Source organism: Dromiciops gliroides, chromosome 3, assembly GCF_019393635.1.
Source record: "Dromiciops gliroides isolate mDroGli1 chromosome 3, mDroGli1.pri, whole genome shotgun sequence".
NCBI lineage: Eukaryota > Metazoa > Chordata > Mammalia > Microbiotheria > Microbiotheriidae > Dromiciops > Dromiciops gliroides.
The window spans coordinates 44,670,702-44,692,004 of NC_057863.1; the positions used below are offsets into that span (position 1 = coordinate 44,670,702).

Sequence of the window (21,303 nt, forward strand, 5' to 3'; positions counted from 1 at the left end):
CTTTTTGTCTCTATAATTCCTTGAGTTCAAATCTGGCCTCAGACACTTACTGGCTTTGTGACCCTGGATGAGTCACTTCACCCTGTTTGCCTCAGTTTCCTCATCTGTCAAATGTGCTGGGGAAGGAAATCACAAACCACTACAGTATCTTTGCCAAGAAAACCCCAAATGGGATCATAAAGAGTCAGATGCCAATGAAACAAGTCAACAACAACAATAAAACACCAGGATCCAGCAAGGGTCCTGCCACGTAGCAGGCACTTAACAAATGCTTGAGGATCACTGGGTCCACCATTCAAAGAATTGAGAATTGAAAGGTTCAAGGCTAGTGTCTTGCACCTGCCAGCAGTTCCAGGAGCATATAAGAAATACTCCAGGTAGGCAGGAAAGGTGAACTTACCCTTTTTAGAAAGCACCGGCCAAGAAATTCAGGGTTTTCGACGCAGTTTTCCAATTCTTTAAGAAAAATCCTGAGGAGAAAAATGGAGATGTTTTTGATTGTTTTTTTTTTTAATGTATTGGCTTAAGAGCAATAACCAAAGTTTGAATGGGAGATTGAGGGAAGAAAAGGAGACTAAAAATACACCATGCTGTTCTCACCTCCCCCTACACCCCAGCCACTGTGATTGCAAAGAGAAAATAAACATCCTCTGTTATTAGAACCAGGCAAGACCCAGGGCGGCTCTACCAGCTCCAAGTCCTGGTAGCAAACAGCCTGGAGGCTCCTGGGCTCCTCTTAGTGCGTGAAGAGGGGAAGGGAAGGAGAATTTGGAAAAGAGATGGACGGTGTTCCCTTCTCTGTCTCTTTCTACTTGGGTAAGTAATTCCCCGACTTGGGGACTCTGCAAAATGGGGGGGGGGTTAGGCTGGATGCTCTCTAAGGCCCGTCTGCCTCTCATGGGCTCAAGTTCTATGAATCTGAGAACACTGAGACAAATACTGAGGCAGGTGGGCTGATTGACAACGGGATCACCCAGCAACATGTATATGTGCCTTGGGAACAGACATCAAGCTAGGAGCATCAATCAGTGGCAATGAGGAAGGTGATTTGGGTTACCATCCCTCCTCCTCCTCTCCATTGGGAACATTTCTGTCTTGGTAAATGGGAAGAGCTTAATAAATGTGTAATCTAGCTGTCTATCTGTATTTCTATACCTACCTCTATCTCTCTATTCATCTATCTCTCTTTGTACATATCATGTATTTCGAACAATTTTTGAACAATCATCTATTCATCCATTCATCCATATATCGATTAATGTCTACATTTGTCTGTTTGTATTTGTCTATATTTATCTAGCTCTATCTGTCCATATCTTTACGTCAATTATCTACCTATCAATGTCTAAGTCCATCTGTCTCTGTATCTATCCATCTATCTAGTTATGTATCTAGCTATATGTATGTGTATATATCATTAAATCCATCCATATCTGTTTAACAATGTTTAAGTCCACTTGTCTGTCTATATCCATCTATATCTATATATTAATTATCTATCAGTGCCAATCTATCTATATTTTTCTATTGATCTATTTGCCATCTATCTGTACATCTATCTGCCTGCCTGCCTGTCTGTCTATGCTTGTCTATCTAGGTCTGTCCATCTGTTTCTCCCTATCTGCATGACTGCCTGTCTGTCCATCCATCCATCCATCTATCTGTATCTGCCTATCTATTCATCCATCCATCCATCCATCCATCCATCTATCTATCTATCTATCTATCTATTGTAACGATTGGAATAACGCCACCTGCTGGATACTTACTGTAGAAGAGTTCTGCCCATGAAGGGAAGGTCTTTGAGGGCAAGACCAGGAGTCAGGAAGTGACGCGAGCTAGTGGGAGGAGGAAGGAAGAGACTGGCGCTCAGTCTCGGGCGCTTTTTCCTCTGGACTCTGGCGGAGAAGGGAGCTAGAAATGTGCTCTCCCTTTAATAGATAGGAATCTAGGCCTTTCTCTCTCTCTTTACCAAATTCTTATTCTCCTTAATAAATGCTTAAAAGTCTAACTCTTGCTAAAGCTTATAATTTATTGGCGACCACTCATTAGATATTTTAGACAGACTAGCTAGAATTTTAGCCCTTAACAGATGGCTGACCACGAAGAGGAAAGCTGAACCTCACTTCTGATCTTCCGGTTGGGTAAGAAATTTCCCCTCCCTCTCCCTTTAACTGCTAAGTACTGGTGTACTGGCTGTGTTTTCCTTTAAATTTTTTCGAATGGACCTTTTAAACTCCCTAATTACCCTATTTTTGATTTTAGTCTGTTTAACCAGACAAATGGGAGATAAGATCATGTTAATGCTTTGTTTTTGTGGATTTTCTATTATTTTTGTTAGAAGAGCCAGCAATGTACTCCCACAAAGAAATATCTCCCCCTCTCCCAACCATGCTTTTTCAGAGAAACCTGAAGAGATTCCTGCTGCTTTTCCCAGTTCCAACACTAATTGTTGCTCTAATTTTGCATGCCTGGAGGCAATGACCCACCCTCTAGAAGCTTTTAATCCCCTAGCACCTGGAGGCAAAGTGGGGGAAGAGGAATCCAGGCCTGAGTTCAAAATCAAGTCGGATTCAAATTGCGCTGGTCCCTCCCCTCCTCTCCAGACCCCACCCTCTACTCCTCCCATGGCCAAGCCCATTGCTTCCCCTGCCCGGGAAGTCCAGAGATCTGATGCGCATGCTCAACTTTTTCTACCTGCATTTGCAGCTTCAGGCTCAGCCCTTCCCCGGCCTGGCTGTGCTTTTGAGACAATCTTAGAAAACTCTTTAAATTCCAGATATGCTTGTTTTGTTCATAATTTTGCTAACCTGCTTTTGTCTTTAATTAGTAATCTTATAAAGCATTTGTATGGTGAAAAGCCCGACAGACAATATAGAGGGGTTAAAGAAGAAAAACTTAAGCTGAATAAGAATGACAATCAACATAGTTCAAGACTCCGATTCTTTTGCCATGGAAGGGTATATATTTTACAGAAATGTAGAAGTAAGCAGCAAGGTATTGATATGAGTATTGGGGATTTTAGATACCGGAATCAAAAGTGTTCTGAATTCACTCAGAGTAATAGTATCAGTTCAGAGGTTACATAGGATTTCTATGCTATTACATATACATTTTGAAATTAATGGTATGGGTTTATTTTCATAGAGATTTTAATGCTTTTGAGATTGTGTCTTATACTTAGTTTCTAAAACAAGGAGAATATTTGTAAAAGCTTTTTATAGTCATGCGATCAAGTTTATATTTTGTAATACTCTTATTAATATTAAGTTCATATTCATTTAGATTTCCCTAGTTTGAATTTCATTGTCTTTTATTATTCCACGTGTATTTTCTTCTATTCATTCATCTATCTAATTTTGAAACATGGTTTTGATTTCATAATACAATGTTAATTCTAGGAGTATTGTGCTCCCATATTCTGAGTTGTTTGTTTTTGTTATTTTTTTTTTCTCAACTGATTATTTGATCAAACTCTTTAAAGCATTTCCCTGGCAAATTGTTTGCCATGGCAAGTGTAAATTGATTCTAGAAGTATTATTTTTGATAAGCATATTCCAAAAAAAAAAAAAAAGAGGGGAACATTTGTAAAAGTTGTCTTTGAGATTGTGTTGTGCTTTAACTTTTATTTAAATATGTTCAGATTTTTCAAAAAAGTAATTGTATACTAAGTAAAAAAAAGGGGTATTATTTGAAATTGTTGCATAATTATATATTATATTTTGAGTCAAGATGTATTCACATTTTTTGCAATCATTTATTATCCTCAATTTTTAAATCCATATGAGACTTGGATTATGGGAACTTATCATTTAAGACATTAATTGCCTTTATTCTGAGTTATCAGATGCCAGTTGGCCAAGATGCCATCCAATCACAAGAGGAATACATGCAAGAGCAGACACTGAACTGTCACATGAGGGGAGACATGCATGAAGTCAAGGTATGGCCGAGGGAACGGCTTTTGACAAATGTTCAGGTTGGATTCTCTTGGTTTAATATTTTATTCTCTTTTTCCCCACAATATTGTACAGATGGCTGGAAGTATTCATCCCACCCATCTCACTTCTACACCTGGCTTCTATGCTCCCTCCTATATGCCTGATGCCATGGACATCTCAATCCCATGCATCTGATTAAGTCTGACTCAGTTTCTTCCAATATGTTCGGTGGCATGGACATATATTCCATCCACCTATTTTAAGCCTGGCATACTGTATGGGCAGTACATATTGCTCAAGTGTGGGAATGCTCATATCCCATCATTTCTCTGTTCTTTTATGGTAACCCCCATAATTATCTCAGGTGTCATGATAAATACAGTGTTGAATTTGGCCTTGACACCTGTTACCAATTATATTAGATTTTTTAATTTCTCATAATGGCATGAGGATAATTAGGCAGATGATGCAAAAAGTGATGAAACAAAGATAAAAAATTATTTTTAATAATTAATATCGCAGCAATTGTCTTCTCAATTACCCTCCATAAGGGGGGACTATAGTAATATTATAATTTTAAAGAATGGTTCAATTTTTGTTTTATTATATGTTTCATGTGTAACAACTAAGATTCTGAATTCCCTTAGACATGTTTTTGAGAACTTTCATTGTTTGATTTGATTATTGACAAAGCTATTTTAAAGTTGTGTTAAGCTCAATTTTGTAGGAAATTTTCCTGGCTGATTACCAGCATCCACACATCAACCCCTGAAAAGACTTCCATTCCACGACTACACCTAGAGGACATCTGAGAAAAGACTTTCAGAGACTTTAAATGAACAGTTTTGATTTGTTGTTTTTGTTGTTTTTTTTTTCTCTTTCTGTTATAATATACACCATCTGTAACATGTATTCTCTGCAGAGGCCCTCCCTTTGCAAGACTAATGTCAAAGCGTCGGTTCATGAGGACAAAAAAAAAATCGCCCCTCTGGACAAAACTTTCCTCTCTTCCTTTTCTATATTGTTGTTCACATATTATTAGTTAGCAATAGTTATTATATTCTTTTTACTGTTCCGTCAAGGAAACATTTTGTTTCTTGAGGAACAACAGGGGGGACTGTAACGATTGGAATAACGCCACCTGCTGGATACTTACTGTAGAAGAGTTCTGCCCATGAAGGGAAGGTCTTTGAGGGCAAGACCAGGAGTCAGGAAGTGACGCGGGCTAGTGGGAGGAGGAAGGAAGAGACTGGCGCTCAGTCTCGGGTGCTTTTTCCTCTGGACTCTGGCGGAGAAGGGAGCTAGAAATGTGCTCTCCCTTTAATAGATAGGAATCTAGGCCTTTCTCTCTCTCTTTACCAAATTCTTATTCTCCTTAATAAATGCTTAAAAGTCTAACTCTTGCTAAAGCTTATAATTTATTGGCGACCACTCATTAGATATTTTAGACAGACTAGCTAGAATTTTAGCCCTTAACACTATCTATCTATCTATCTATCTATCTATCTATCTATCTATCTATCTATCTATCTATCTCTGTCCATCCAACAATGTCTATCTAGGTCTGTCTGTCTGTCTCTGCCTGCCTCTGCCTGCCTGCCTATCTGTTTCTGTCTTGTGACTTAGAATGCTGGACATAGAATAAAAAACCAGGTTGCAATGCTTACCTGTCATTGAATAGGTGTGCGACTTTGGACAAGTCATACATCTCTGAACCTCCATTTCTTCCTAGTATTCCTCATTAGAATGGAGGATAAATTCTTTTAGCAGCAAGTACTATTTTTGCTTTTCTTTGTATTTCCAGTGTTTATTAGCACACAGTAAGGACTTAATGAATGCTTGTTGATTTATGTGTAAAAGGAGGGGGTTGGAGCAGAGGAAAGGCAGTATTGCACAGTGGATAGAGTCTTGAAGACCTCAGCTCCAATCCCACCCCAGTCACTTACTAGCTGTGTGAACTTAAGCAATCCTGTCACCTCTGTGAGAATCAGTTTGTTCATCTGTAAAAATGTTGGTGATAGGGGCAGCTAGGTGGTGCAGTGGATAGGGCACTGGCCCTGGATTCAGGAGGACCTGAGTTCAAATCTGGCTTCAGACACTTAACACTTACTAACTCTGTGACCCTGGGCAAGTCACTTAACCCCACTTGCCACAGACACACACACACACACACACACACACACACACACAGAGCCAAAAATGTTGGTAATAACACCTGCAGTGCTTCTCCACCCAGCTGTTGCAAGCATTGAGTAAGATAATATGTGTGTAAAGGGTTTTGCCAGCCTCAGAGTGCCCTGTGTATGTCAGTGATGAGTGTGGCCCCTTTCTTGGCTTAAGCATCCTGAGGATCTCACTTTCCTAGCATTGTCTCTCTTGCTGGCTTGCATTTGTATCCTCAGCTCTTAGCACGGGCCTTACTGGAATATAGTAATTGCTTAAGAAATGTTTTTTTTTTAAATTATTCATGAATTCAGAAATTTCCATTTCTGACTCCCATTGATCTATCTTCTCCCCACAGTCATTTTTGTTAAAGCTGAACAAAGAGAAGGTGGTATTTTCTCCATTGCTGGTTTTAGATCTAGTTGGAGGTGGTCTGGTACTAGGGAAAGAGCACTGACAGGGATTCAAGCCACACCCCTGATGCTTACTCCCTAGCTGTTTAGCTTCCCTGAGCCTCAGTGTCCTTATCTGTAAAATGAGAGAGCTGAACCAGATGACCTCTGAGGTCCCATCCAGATATAAATCCTACAATCCTAATTCAAGAGCTTTCAGGGACATTCTACCCAATATGATCAGCCCAGACACTAACAAACTCTTCTCACTGACTCTAAATATTGGTCAGAAAGAATTCAGATTCCCTTTTGCCCGAGTTTGAATGCCCTCTCCTGAATCAACCCCACAAGACCTCAGTTTAGTTGCCCCCATTCCTGGGCGAAATTGATGACAGATAGGTTTTGAAATTCTTGTTTTGAACTGAATGAAGAGGGGAGAAAAGCCATTTTTGTTTTATTTAAGTCCCACCCCCAACCCCCTGAAAAATCTCATGCTGTGCAATGAGTGAGGCAACATTTAAGAAGACTAGGGATGAAATCAGTCTGGTTTGGGCAGTAATTTAATTATAGGCTACAAGCTCCAGCCTGAACATTACACTGCTTCCTCCTCAACCCAGGGAGGTTAAACAGGAATTCCACTGGGCCCTGACAAGTGTAATCAGCAACCCAGAGGCCCAGGAAATTGTGGTGGTGGCCACCTCTGTGACATGAGTTGTCTGCCAATGCTGAGTATTCTCCACAAACTCCTTTGCTCACCAATGACACAGGAATGGAAATGACTCAAACTCTAGTCTCATATTTCTTTGGAATCTTGTGGGATGTTTCTATTCACCCAAATCAGGCAACCTGGTTTTGCTTTGATCTTACCTAGATATAGATATCTGCTCGTGAGGCCATGTGGCATCATAGTAGATAGAACACGCATCAAGACCGGAGTTCAGATCCCTCTTGGACACATCCTGGCTGGGTGACTCAGGATAAATCACTCACCCTCTCATTGCCTAAGGCCAGTCTTTGAGATGATAATATCAGAAAACTTGTTGACCTGCATTGGTAGAAGGTGTTCCCTACACCAATGAAATTATGCATCTCAAACATATGTGATTACGTATGTATATGCATGTACTTACACCCACATATCCTCAAATATATATGTTTTTCTATGTACATCTGTGTACATATATCACACATATCACTGAAATGATGTCTTAGATATGTGTATATGCATGCATATGCACATAGACCCATGTGTATATCTACATATAGATTATTTTCTATGTCAATCTGCACATTATCTATACACACTGATAAAAATCTAGTTCTCAGGGATGTGCATACATGTATATACACACATGCATTTTCTATGTATATCTCTGTGTCCATATATACGTGGCTGAAATTATAGGTCTCAGACATATATATGTATGTATATATGCATGCGTGTGTGTTGTTGTCCAGCTGTTTTCAATCATGTCTGACTCTTTGTGACCAATTTGGGGTTTTCTTGGCAAAGATGCTGGAGTGTTCTAACATTTCCTTCTCCAGCTCATTTTATAGACAAGGTAACTAAGACAAGCATGGTTAAGTGACTTGTCCAGGGTCATACAGCTGGTCAGTATCTGAGTCTAGATTTAAACTTGGGTTTTTCTTTCTTTCTTTTTTTTTTTTTAGTGAGACAATTGGGGTTAAGTGACTTGCCCAGGGTCACACAGCTAGTAAGTGTTAAGTGTCTGAGGCTGGATTTGAACTCAGGTACTCCTGACTCCAGGGCTGGTGCTTTATCCACTGCGCCACCTAGCTGCCCCCAAATTTAGGTTTTTCTGACTCTAGGCCTAGCACTCTATCCATTGTGCCACCTAGTTCTCCATAGATATTTGTGTGTGTGTGTGTGTATACACACACATCTCTGCACATATATATGTTTTCTATGTACACCAGTGTATTTAGCTAGCTATACACACCTATGTGAAATTATAGGTCTCAGTTGTGTCTATGTATGTATGTATACCCATATACTCACATATACATATATACATATATTTTCTATGCAATCTGGGTGTAAATCTATACTTATATAAAATTCTGGAGTCCCACGCATTTCTATATTTTATGCATGTGTATATATCCATACATGAACATGCATTTATACCCACATATAATATGTGAGGTAGCATAGTATTGTGCAAGGAGAGTTGGCCTCAGAACTTGGAAGATCTGGGTTCAAAACTTGCCTCTGGCTCATACTAGCAGGCAGCCCTGGGTAAATCACTGAATTGTGTAGGGCTCGAGGTGTGATCTAAAACCCAGCAGATGTCTCCCTGCATTGATAGAGTTCGTTCTCCCAGTGGGATTTCCTCACATCCGTGAAATCACAGGGAAAATCCGTAGTCCTAATAAACTTTAATTGCATCATAGTCCATAACATATTTACAAAAAGAATGAGCCAGTCAATCCTGACTTTTCCCTCATACTTCCAATTTGCACCATTAAAGGGTAATCATCCCATTGCTTTCCGCCTGTTCTTCGCTGGGGTTGAGTTTCTTGCATACATACGCCAATATTCCCCACTGGAGAGAAAAATGGCTCAGAGGTTCCTTCGACACCTTTTCCAGGATGCTTCCCTGATCTCTTGAGTTGGGAAGCTCTCCATCCCTCCACAAACTCTGTTTACACACCATACCTCACAATCTCCCCCAGCCCCACAGAAGACTGTAAGCTCCTTGAGGATGGGGACTACTTTCTCATTGAATGCAGTGCCCAGCATAGGTTTCCTGTTGTAGGGTGGGTGGTATTAGAGCTGAGTTTTGAAGGCAAAGAGGGAATCCCAGGTGGGAGGTGAGTTAGGGATCAGTCTGGGAGATACAAACCTGTTATGGAACTCATGAATTTCATGGAGGTTTCCAAAGAGAATTTCCTTTTTGTTCTGAAGAGCAACAGGGATCAGGTGATTTAAGTCTGGATTGTCCATTTCTGCCGCATAACCCTGCAGAGGGTGGAGAGTTGGTTAAGTATCCCAGATGTGAACACAGAGAAAAAGAAAATGCTCCAGATTTGCCCCTTTCCCTCTCACCCACCTAGTGGCAACACACCCGAGGGAAAGGGTGCGAGCTTTCGAATCAGAAGATGAATAAAAAACCAAATGAGTAACCAACAGGGATCTGTTTCTAATCGAGTTTGATGCCACTGAATTGGATCAGCTCTAAATCTATGATTTGATAGCCTGCATGACCTTGGAAAAGTCACTCAACACCCTCCTCCCTCCCAAACACTTTACCTGTTACTCAGCTCTTTTTGATAAAATGAGAGGGAAACCATCTCTTTGATGCATTCTCTAGTTCACAAAATTTCCCCCAAAGTGTGTATTCCTATCATTTGTAAACAACAATCAAAATACTTTGCAAGGGTTGCATTTTTATGAAATCTGTACTTAAGACAAATAAAATGTTTTCCAATCACTCACACACACTCACACACACACACACACACACACACACACACGGCAACTGTCCTTGGTTTTTATCAGCATGGAAGGCTGAACAGAGAAGACTTAAAACTCTGAGGTTTGGCTAAGGCATCATTTAAGAAAAGTTTTACATAAGATTTGATCTTGCTACATCAGATGAAATACTAGTCATCAATGCAATTTAAACAAACTAAAGATCTTGTTAACAACTTGACATTCAACATCAATGCAAACAATTATGCCTTGCTTAATAGCTATTTACATTTGAATGAATGAATTTTAACATAGAAGGTAACAGAATGCTTTTTCATTCTCTCCCTCTAAATCCCCATCAGGATTCTTTGCTCATTTATTCTCATGAACTTTGATTTATATTCCTCATACTTAAGTCCTTTAATTGCCTTAAATATTCAATAAAATGAATGTACCATAATTTATTTAACCATTACCCTATTGTTGGGCATTTAGTTTGCTTCCCATTTTATTTCCATATATGTATAATATAATATAATAAACATAACAATATATAACTTTACTATGAAAATCTTTGAGCAGATTTTTTTTTTCATTTTTGATAACTACTTTGGAAGGTCATATTCTTTTTTTTTTTTTTAGTGAGGCAATAGGGGTTAAGTGACTTGCCCAGGGTCACACAGCTAGTACCTGTTAAGTGTCTGAGGCCGGATTTGAACTCAGGTACTCCTGACTCCAGGGCCGGTGCTCTATCCACTGCGCCATCTAGCTGCCCCCTGGAAGGTCATATTCTTAACAATGGAATAACTGGGTAAAGGGCTATGATTATTTTCATAACATATACTGTGTACTGTCAGATGTTTTCTGGGATGATTTTACAAGTTTGCAGTTCCACTAACAATGAACACGTATACTTGTTTCTCCACAAGTATACCAGCGGCACCAATATCATTTTTACTGACTTTCAGTCTCCTGCAGCTTTGTTTTTATTAAAATCTTGGTGGGAATTACTAAGGTCCAAAGAAATGTTTTTTAATGGGTTAAGGGTTTGGGTTTGTGATTTCTTCAGAATGGGGCACTCCTGGTATGAAAACTCCTGCCACAGGCACAGATTAGCAGCCTACCCAGTCTTGGAGAGTTGGTTGTTTGGGTCACTGAAAAGTGAAGCACTTGCCTATGGTCAAATAGGTAGTAAATATCAGAGGTAGGATTTGAATCTTGGCCTTCCTGAATCCAAAGCTGGTCCTTTACCCACTTACATGAAGAGCTTGGATTCTTTTTGTGCAATGGAAGCTTGGCAGGATCAGGGTATTTCCAGAAACACAGTCAGCTTACCTCAATTATACTTTGAAGTTCCTCAACGTAAACTCGTTCTGTTTCAATCAGCTCATGCATGATGTGGCTAAAACAGAGAAAGACCAAGATACTTCATTATCCACAACAACACTGTACTGCTGAATTTTTCTTCTCCCTCATATCCCTGGGCATTAATAAAATGATGGGTTCTAGCTTTAAGGGGGCCAACTAACTTTGTTCTGTTCTATTGTCTTACATATGCAAATCATTGGCCATGAGGGGAAACCAGGACATAGTGTATAAATCCTAAAAATCCAGTGGAGATTAATGGTTTATAAAGCTTCCTGATGGTGTGAGACACTCATTTTTGCATTTAAAAGAAATTTAATTATTCACATATTTTCTAGTTTCTCCTGCTTTATCCACAAATAAAAATCAGGTTTTTTTTAAAGCCCTTTTTAGTAGCCATTGTCACTTATTTCCTTCCTCCAGCTCTCATCTTCCCCCATTCATTCACAAATGCAAATTGTGGGGACAAGATAGAGAGATGTGGGTTGGATTCTATGATGAGCTTAGGGTCAAAGTGGAGTACTGGGGAGAATGGATGGGGGAGGATCTTCAATAGAGTTCTCAGGAGTCTGTCAGTGACTTGGCACCATTCCATACATTTATTGTTATGGGGCCTAGCACCCCAGAAGTTATCTGGGGTACATCAAAGAACCTTCTCCTTGAGAAACTAAACCAAAGGACAGACACACCTAAAGAGATAAGTGGCCCCGGATTGGGACTGAGCTAGCCCCAGGACCACCACCCTTCATTCCAGTCTCCCTCACCCCGGTGGAGATAAGATTGGGTGTGGCTGCTGCCTTTGTGGCCGAAGAGAGAGATGGTTTGAGAGATCCACAGCCACCCAATTCCCCCAGCCACCACCAGTGGGGGATGGTCCTCCCTCAACAACAGAATTTTCCACTGTCAGATGATTACCCCCATCAGTCCTCTATTAAAGTATCTGCCTGTCTCGTGCTCGAGGAGATTGGTATCTCAGGGCCATGCTCTGTGCCATGCCTTCTCCCCATGAGGAGTCCAAGGATTTCTCTCTTGGTTTCCCTTCCCCAGCCCCTAAATAAACTATTATCTTACTGTATTGGTTTTGTGTGCAAGAGGGTGTAATTCTTTAAAGAGGAATTCCTAAGGATCCCAACCCCTATCCTAAACGTCACACATGGCATGCCTGTCCACACTGTAGATGGCACAAAGCTGAGGGATGGTTAGTGTTGGATGACAGAAGAACAATGAGTTGAATTGAATTAGATAACATTGAATTGGGATGAATGTAAAGTTATACCCTTGGGTTCAAACAATCAATTTCACAAGCATAGGACAGTGCCAAGTGGGAAGTGTGGATTCAAGGCTAGACAATAGTTCCTGTGAAAAAGTTTGGGGATCCTAGTGGCTGGCAACTTCTATGAGTCAACATTGTGATGTGGCAGTGCCACAAATGAATGCCTTGCCCTGGTCTATCTAACCATACCTGAAATATTTGCATTGAGGTTTTAGCGCCATGTTTTAAGAAGGATGTTGAGAAACTGAACAAGGTGCAGAGGAGGGCAACCAAGAGGATAAACGGCCTTGAGTTCAGGTCACGTGAAGAGAAGGGAAGGGAAGAAGCATTTATGAAATGCCTACTATGTGCCAGGCACCGTGCTAAGTATTTAACAGATATTATTTCATTCAATATGAGGATGGTTAGAAGGAGCTGGAGATCTTTAGCCTGGAGAAGAGAAGACTCAGTGGGGTCATATTTTATTTTATTTATTTATTTTTGCAGGGCAATGGGGGTTAAGTGGCTTGCCTAGGGTCACACAGCTAGTAAGTGTCAAGTGTCTGAGGCTGGATTTGAACTCAGGTACTCCTGAATCCAGGGCCAGTGCTTTATTCACTGTGCCACCTAGCTGCCCCGGGGTCATATTTTAAATGAGAAGTCCTCTCTCCATGGCACTTTGGTATCTATTTAGTGATAGATAAAACCTTAAATGTTACAATGAAGAACTCTAGTCTTGGGAAAGAGGTGTGGTTTTGGCACCTTCCCTGGACCCACAAAGCCTTCATCCAAGACTCAGTTCATGACAGGGCAGGGCGGGGCAGGGCGGGGCCACATATCACACAGGAAAGTTTGGGGGTAGAGCCTCCTCCTTCAAGCATCTTTGTTCATCTGCTGGAGGAAGGAGCTGATCGGCTTCCCACCAACTTCCAGTAACACTCTTCATGTCCAGTTACATTGTTTCTTGTTTGTGCCTAACATTTGGATTCACTTTCTTGTAAGTTATTCTTGCTCAAACACTAGACGCTAATCAAGCGTGCTTCAGCTTTGTAGTTTGTTGCTGTGGTAACATGTTCATTAGCTGAGAACGCTAAATAAGAGGGCATGTCGACCTCATTTACCTGCAGCAAAACCCACAAACATGGAATAAAAGGGAATGGAGTTGAAGCTACAAAAGCAATTGTCAAGTCATAGATTTAGATCTGGACACGACCCTGGAGGCCACTGAGTAGGCAGTGAGGTGGCATAATGGATAGAGAGCAGGCCTTTGAGTCAAGAAGACCTAATTTCCAATCCTGCCCCAGCTATCTATTAAGCTGTGTGGTCCTGGGCAAGTGTTACTTAAATTCTCAACCTCAATTTCCTCATCTGTAGAACGGGTATAATAATAGTACCTACCTCCCAGAGCTGTTACATGTGTAATTTAAGATTCTAAATGTGGATTCTAATCTGTTCCCCCAGTTTGGGGGAAACTGACTAAAAATCACTGATAAAACGAGTTTAGGTTTTTAAGGGTTTATTGGAAAATAGAAAGAAAAAGATTGAGAACAGAATTCGAACAGCCTGGCATTCCTATCTTTCCTCAAATTTCCTGTGAAGTCCTCTGCCGCCACCACCATCAAGTCAGAAAGCCAAAAAAAAAGGCCCGCGCTCTCTGCGCAGGCTCCCTTTCCTCCTTCCTGTCTCCTCCCAGACCATAGGAGGCTCCTCAAGTTGATTGGCTGGTAGCCTTGATAGACAGCACCCATGAGCAAACGTCATTTCCTGACGCCAAGGAAAAGCCACAATGCCTCTGAGGCATTTTCCTCATGGTGGAGCTTTCCACAGCAAGTCTCCAGTAGGTGGCGTCATTCCAATCATTACATACATGTGGGTTGAATGAGATGGTATTTTTAAAGTGCTTTGCAAACCTTAAAGCACTATCTAAATGTTTGCTGCTGTTATTATTACTATTATACTCTGCCACCTCTGACTGATGGCTCAGTGCCAAAGTCAGTATTGCTCACATCGATTTGTAACACAGGCTTCTTTGATGGTGGAAACTGGCTTTCTCAAAACTGCCTGCTGACTTGAGTGAGAGCCCTCTCTCAATTGTACATACTTTTGTGGTGAGAGAGGGAGAACAAGTCACATGGCTAATTTTAAAAAGGCCAGAAAATCTGTGCAAGAATATTTAAGTATTGGGGGCAGCTAGGTGTTCAGTGGATAAAGCACCGGCCCTGGATTCAGGAGGACCTGAGTACAAATTCAGCCTCAGACACTGTGTAACTGTATGTGTGACCTTGGGCAAGTCACTTAACCCTCATTGCCCCGCCCCACCCAAAAAAAAACATTCAAGCAATGACTGCATATGTTTTAGAACTTCTCATAACCGAGAAGTTTTTTTTTTTTTTTACCAGCCATTCATAACAATGGTTAACGTGTTTTTATTCTTGTATCTTAGCTTACCCGCACAAAGTCCTGTCCTGATGCTTCATAATTAGAGGGAGGGAGGGAGAGAGGGAGGAAGAAAAGAAGGAAGGAAATAAGAGAGGAAGAAAGGGAGGGAGAAAAAAAGAAAAAAGAGATGAAAGGAAGAGAGGGAAAAAGAAGGAAATAATGAAGGAATGGATGAAGGAAGGAAAGAAGGAAAGAAAAGAGAGAGGAAAGAAGGGAGGAAAGGCTGAAGTAAAGAAGAGAGGGAGGAAGGAAAGGAAGAAGGAAGCAAGGAAGGAAAGAATAAAGGAAGGAAGGAAAGAAGGAAGAGAAAGGGGGAGGGAAAGAGGAAAGGAAGAGATCCTAGTCATGTTACTGAACCTCAGTGCTCCAAGCAGTTCTCAAGGACTGAGTCACAGAACAGTTTCCCACAGAGAATTGCACCAATCCCTAACAAGCAAGTGCGTATTTTCTAGCATTTGGAATAGAATGCTATTTAACCAAAGTCATTTACTCAATGACAATAAAAAACCTGTTCATGTGACCCTGGTACCCACCCAACAGATCATCACCTCCAGCTGGCCGGACAGACATGCAGCCACTGTTGGGGTAAGAATAGACAACTGCCACTTTGTACAGGAAGACGATCTCTCCGATGGAAATATGATAAGCCCATTTTCTGCAGCAGATGACATCCCCACCGTCTCACAACTGACCGAAAGGGTCAAGGGTGACAAGAGCCTCCTGTGCTTATTATTTACTGATTGCAAACAAATCAAAAGGCAAGTCTGTGACTCATGAGGGTGAAGCACCAGGACTATTGGGAAAATCCAGCAGTGTGCATGCTATCTAGCATCAGATGGACACCAGCAGCATCTTCTGTTAGGAAGGCTGGTGCACCTCTGCATCACGGGCTGGTAGCTATTTTGGATCTAATCTCTCAAAGGTCCCGCAGAAAACCACAACACTATCTTTCTACAACACCAAGATAATGTATGTCATTTGTAAGTGTGGAAGCCCTTGAGATTATTCTTATCTTTATGACTAATAAGCAGTGTAGTGCCTCCAATTGGCACTTACCTACTTGGTGAGCACAAGTATGCTCCTTTAAGCTTTCAGTTTTATATTTTATTTTTTGAGATAGACACTAACACTTGGATCACAGTATACTGGAAAGGGTGCTGGTTCTGGAGTCAGAAGACCTGGGTTCAAATCCTGACTCTACCCCTCACCATGTATATGACCTTGAATAAGTTGTTGAACCTCCTTGGTTATCAACTGGTTCCTCTATAAAATGAAGAAATTGGATTAGATGAACATTAGGTCCCTTTCAGCTCTAAATCTATGATCCTGATTATATTACAAGACAAATGTAACTTTGCTGCTGTCGTTCAATCATTTCAAACTCTTCATTATCTCATTTTCTGGGTTTTCTTGGCAAAGATACTGGAGTGGTTTGCCATTTCTTCTCTAGCTCATTTTACAGATAAGGAATTGAGGCGAACAGGGTTAAGTGACTTAGTAAGTGTCTAAATTAGTAACTGCTCTGCTGATTAGTTTTGATGATTGTTTGCAATCATCAAATAATAAGTTCATGAATTCAGTTCATGAAGATGAGTATTCCTGACTCCAGGCTCAGTGTTCTATCCACCGTGCCACCTAGCTGTCCCCAATCTAACTATAAAACTTGCTATTTTTAGGGAATTACTATCCCATGTTGTACTTGAAAATCCATTTTCTGGCCAATCCACAATTGAATTTTCAGCCTTAATTCTTCTCAGAAGAGACCTTTTACTCAGGGCAAAGAAATCCATTTTAAAACCTTTGAGTAGATGCAATTTTGGTGGGGGGGGGCAGTGAGGGTTAAGTGACTGTCTGATACATTTTAAATACATTTTAAAAGGAAGGTCTTTTAGAGTTATGCAAGCCAATATACAACAAATAGAGAGAAAGTATCATCAGATGCCAAAGATTTTCTCAAAAAGGCTGGAATCCTGCGTAGCCAACTACACAGGATTTCTAAGAAGTCACCTATCAAGTGAATGGATCCACACCTTTTTGGATTCTTATATATAAATGCTGGAAGCCTACACATATATATCTATAGGCATGCTTACATATAGTAATAATGGATAACATTTATATAGAGTTTTAGTAGTTTGCAAAGTATTTTATAAATATTTTCTCAGTTTATCCTCACAATAACTTTGTAAGGTAGGTGCTATTATCAACCCCATTTTATAGAAAACTGAGGCTGAGAGAGGTCAGAGGACTTGTCCAGGGTCACACAGCTAGTAAGTTATCTGAGGCCAGATGTGAACTTAGGTTTTCCTGACACCAGTTCCAGTACTCTATCCACTGAGCCATTTAGCTAGTAGCACCGTGGTTGAGTAGATAGAGGACTAGTCCTGGAGTAGGGAAGCCCTGAGTTCTAATCCTACCTCTGATACAAGTTGGGTCTAAGTGCCTAATTGGACATACTTAGCACTTACTTTCACCCAGGCAATTCTCTAAGACTTTTTATAGGAGAGTTGGTGAACTGCATTGGTGGAGAGTTTCCACATGGGGGGAGGTCCCCCACACCTAAGAAATCACTATGTGGACCAAAATATGTAGGTATATAAAGGCATATAACCTCTATCTTCTAAATGTTGTGTCCTCCAACAGAATGTAAGCCCTGGGACCATTTCGTTTTGCCTTTTTGTCCCCAGCACATGGTAAGTAGATACATGATAAATGCTTGATTAGTTGAGACACACTCCCTTCTGGTGTACAGAATTCGCCACAGGATCGTGGGAAGTTCGGAATACCCAGTTCCATTTAATTTGGGGGGGGGAGGGGCAATGGGGGTTAAGTGACTTGCCCAGGGTCACACAGCTAGTAAGTGTCAAGTGTCTGAGGCCGGATTTGAACTCAGGTTCTCCTGAATCCAGGGCCAGTGCTTTATCCACTGCACCATCTAGCTGCCCCCTATTTAATTTTTAAAAAATTGTGTGTGTGTGTGTGTGTGTGTGTGGCAATTGGGGTTAAGTGACTTGCCCAGGGTCACACAGCTAGTAAGTGTCAAGTGTCTGAGACCGGATTTGAACTCAGGTTCTCCTGACTCCAGGGCCAGTGCTCTATCCACTGCACCACCTAGCTGCCCATCCATTTAATACTAATTCAATAATCACAGCTGCCATTTGCAGCTCTCTTTACAGCACTTTCCAGACACCATGTTACTTGAGCTTTCTCCTGACAGTGAGAGAGGAGCCCAAGAGAAGAATTCTGGCCATTGAGGTGAAGCCCACTGGGGTCTGTGAACATGGCTTTTGTTTGTTGGTTTGTTGGGGCAATGAGGGTTAAGTGACTTGCCCAGGGTCACACAGCTAGTAAGTGACAAGTGTCTGAGGCTGGATTTGAACTCAGGTCCTCCTGAATCCAGGGCCAGTGCTTTATCCACTGTGCCACCTAGCTACCCCACTGTGAACATGTTTTTAAAAATATTTTTATTTCGGTAGAAATTAAAATTCAGTAGAATTTGGTTTTCTTTATAATCCTAATTCATTTCATGGATTTAGGAGCCTTATTTTGACAAGGGTTTCTTCAGACTGCTCAAGGGTTCTATGACCAAAACCAAGTGAAGAACCCTGCCCTAAGCCTCTTGTAAGTACTTCTATCAGAACTTGATCCTCACTAAAGAGATTCCAAAGGGGTGTTTCTGGATTGGTGTTCACTGTGGAGAGCAGCAGGTGGCTACTGTCACAGGTCTTAGCTGTGTGGGCTGGTAGAAGTGGTCGGCAATAGGGAAATGATACCCTAGCATTCAACCAAGGACAGCTTGCCTAATCTCATGGTGAAGAAGAGGCTCAGCTCACATGCTCAGCTGTCTGGCCCTTGAGTGAGGAAATGAACACACCCAAAAAGAGTCACTTTTTGTCTCCTGGAGCAGCAGCTGATGTGGAGTCAAAGGGGACTCTCCCTGTGGGGAAGAATCCTAGCTAGCTGAAAGAACGTGGCCATCCATTAGTCCCCATACTGCCACTACAGATGAAATTGAATAAGGACAAAAGTGAGATGCTGTACCCAGGTACAGAAAAATCCAACTAGGTTTGTTCTAGCCTTTCCAAACAGATCATTCTCTTTGGGAGAGAAAACAGAAATAAACCACGATTTGAATAGCTCAGCCTTTTCTCTGTTATCTTTTATTACAGAATCCCAGAGTCTGAGAGCTGACAGGGTCATCTAGTCTGACCCATCTGAACAAGAATCCTGTCTAAAGCACAGCTGATGAGTGATCATCTTGTGTCAACTGGAAGGCCTTCAAGGAGTGGGCGGGGGTGGGGTGGGGAGGGCACTCCTTATCAAGACAAGCCATCGTGGGGCAGCTAGGTGGCACAGTGGATAGAGCACCGGCCCTGGAGTCAGGAGGACCTGAGTTCAAATCTGGCCTCAGACACTTAACACTTACTAGCTGTGTGACCCTGGGCAAGTCACTTAACCCCCATTGCCTCACACACACACACACACACACACACACACACACACACACACACACACACACACACACACACACAGACAAGCCATCCTACATTGGTGCATTTCTCATCATCAGGAAGTTTCCTCCTGATATAAAGCCTAAATTTGTCTCCTAGTTGTATTCCCTGTTACCAAACAGGTCAGATTTAGTGCCTATTCTATAAGGCAGTTCTTTAAGGGCTTGAAGACAGCTGACATGTTGCCCACACGTCTTCATTCTAGGCTGACAACTATTGAAGGTCCTTTAACCAGCCTGTTTACCCTCCTCTAGACAGTCTCCAGCATGCCAAAACACTCCCTAAATGGTGGTGCCGAGAATTTAGCTATAAGCAAACCGAGGCAAGAATCCAAGAGAACTTTTGTCTTCTCCTTCCTGGAAACCATTCCTCTCTCCATGTAGCCCAAGTTGGCATTATTTTTTTTTCTGACTAGTTTTGTTGAATCATAATGAGTTTGTTTGGTGTTTTTTTTTTTTTTCAGGGCAATGAGGGTTAAGTGACTTGCCCAGGGTCACACAGCTAGTAAGTGTCAAGTGTCTGAGGCCGGATTTGAAATCAGGTCCTCCTGAATCCAGGGCCGGTGCTCTATCCACTGCGCCATCTAGCCGCCCCTCATAATGAGTTTGGAGTCCACTAAAACCACTAGATTTTTTTTCTAAAACAATTTATTTGTAACCATACTTTCCCCTTTTTGTACTGGCGAAGTTGATCTTTTGGATCCATGTGTAAACTTTACATTTACTCAAATATTCCCCTGGACATAGGATCTCTTTCATTGTGGAGCTCCTCCAGAAAATGAAGATTACAACCCCTTCATGTGCCCTGTTCTTGATGATGTCTTCCCATCACTTCATCTCAGGGAGTTCATTCAAAAGGCCAGAGGCCTTCCTCAACTTCTCTTGATGTTGTGAGGATACCAGAAGGGTGCTCTGGCTGCTGTCTTACCATCCCTCCCCCTCACCACATGACCAGCTCATCTTCTCTTCTGATTATGTAATTCCTTGATGACATCTTTTCCTCTTCTTCTTTGGAGTTCTCAGTTCACATGTTGCAGGCTGTGGACTCTCTATTTAACCTGATTACATTTGATCAAGTTGGAATTGGCCCAGTGTTCTATCCTGAGAAAGGTTTCTCTGGGTCCTGACTCTATTAGACAGGAGTAGTTATCTTGGCTGGCCTTTCTATGCACTCTTTGGAGTATGCTGACCCAAGTGAGCACGGAGACTGACTGGACTTCCCTTCCACATCACATATCTTAAGGGAGAGTCTTTACTTCCTCCCAATATTCCCATCACTTCTTAATTAGATCAGGATCTGGCCAGAAGAATGCTTCCCCTTAATTGTTTCCTCTATATTTCGAGGAATGAAATTATCACTAAGGCAAGGCAAGAATGGATGGCATGGCCCTGCTCTTGGCAGAGCAAGTGCTGGCAGATGCCCAGATAACTGATGTCTTACCTCGCTGCCCATCACTTGACTCCATGCCAAGGGGGTGGTGTTTCCAGTGTTCCTTATCTACTTTGCCAGGCCCATGGGCCTCCGAGGCACTCTCACAACACTTGTGATTCTATCTGTCCTTTCATTCCAATGCTCCCTGACCCACTCTGATTTGTGGAACCTAGCGGTATCACAGAGTTATATTATCATGGTATCACAGAGCTGGAAGGGACCCTCATTTTACCAGTGAAGAAACTGAGGTCCAGGGAGGAGAATAAACTTATAATCATGGAGTTATAGGCTAAGGACCTCTTAGGACCACAGAGGCCATCTAAGTCCACCCTCCTCATTTTATGGTTGAAGAAACTGAGGCCTAATAGTAATA

At 41.6% G+C, this 21,303-nt stretch overlaps 1 protein-coding gene across 5 annotated transcripts in view; it reads right to left on the minus strand.

Annotated features, from left to right (window-relative positions):
- Window positions 1–21,303, minus strand: part of MCF2L2 (MCF.2 cell line derived transforming sequence-like 2) — a 375,955-nt gene that overhangs the window by 87,598 nt on the left and 267,054 nt on the right. For all 5 annotated transcript variants that reach the window (XM_043992226.1, XM_043992225.1, XM_043992228.1 and 2 more), the window contains exons 16-18: window positions 11,268–11,334; window positions 9,364–9,479; window positions 401–470 (exon numbers count right to left, since the gene is read on the minus strand). In XM_043992226.1, coding sequence (XP_043848161.1) covers window positions 401–470; window positions 9,364–9,479; window positions 11,268–11,334 — 253 coding nt within the window. The remainder of the gene's footprint in view (window positions 1–400; window positions 471–9,363; window positions 9,480–11,267; window positions 11,335–21,303) is intronic.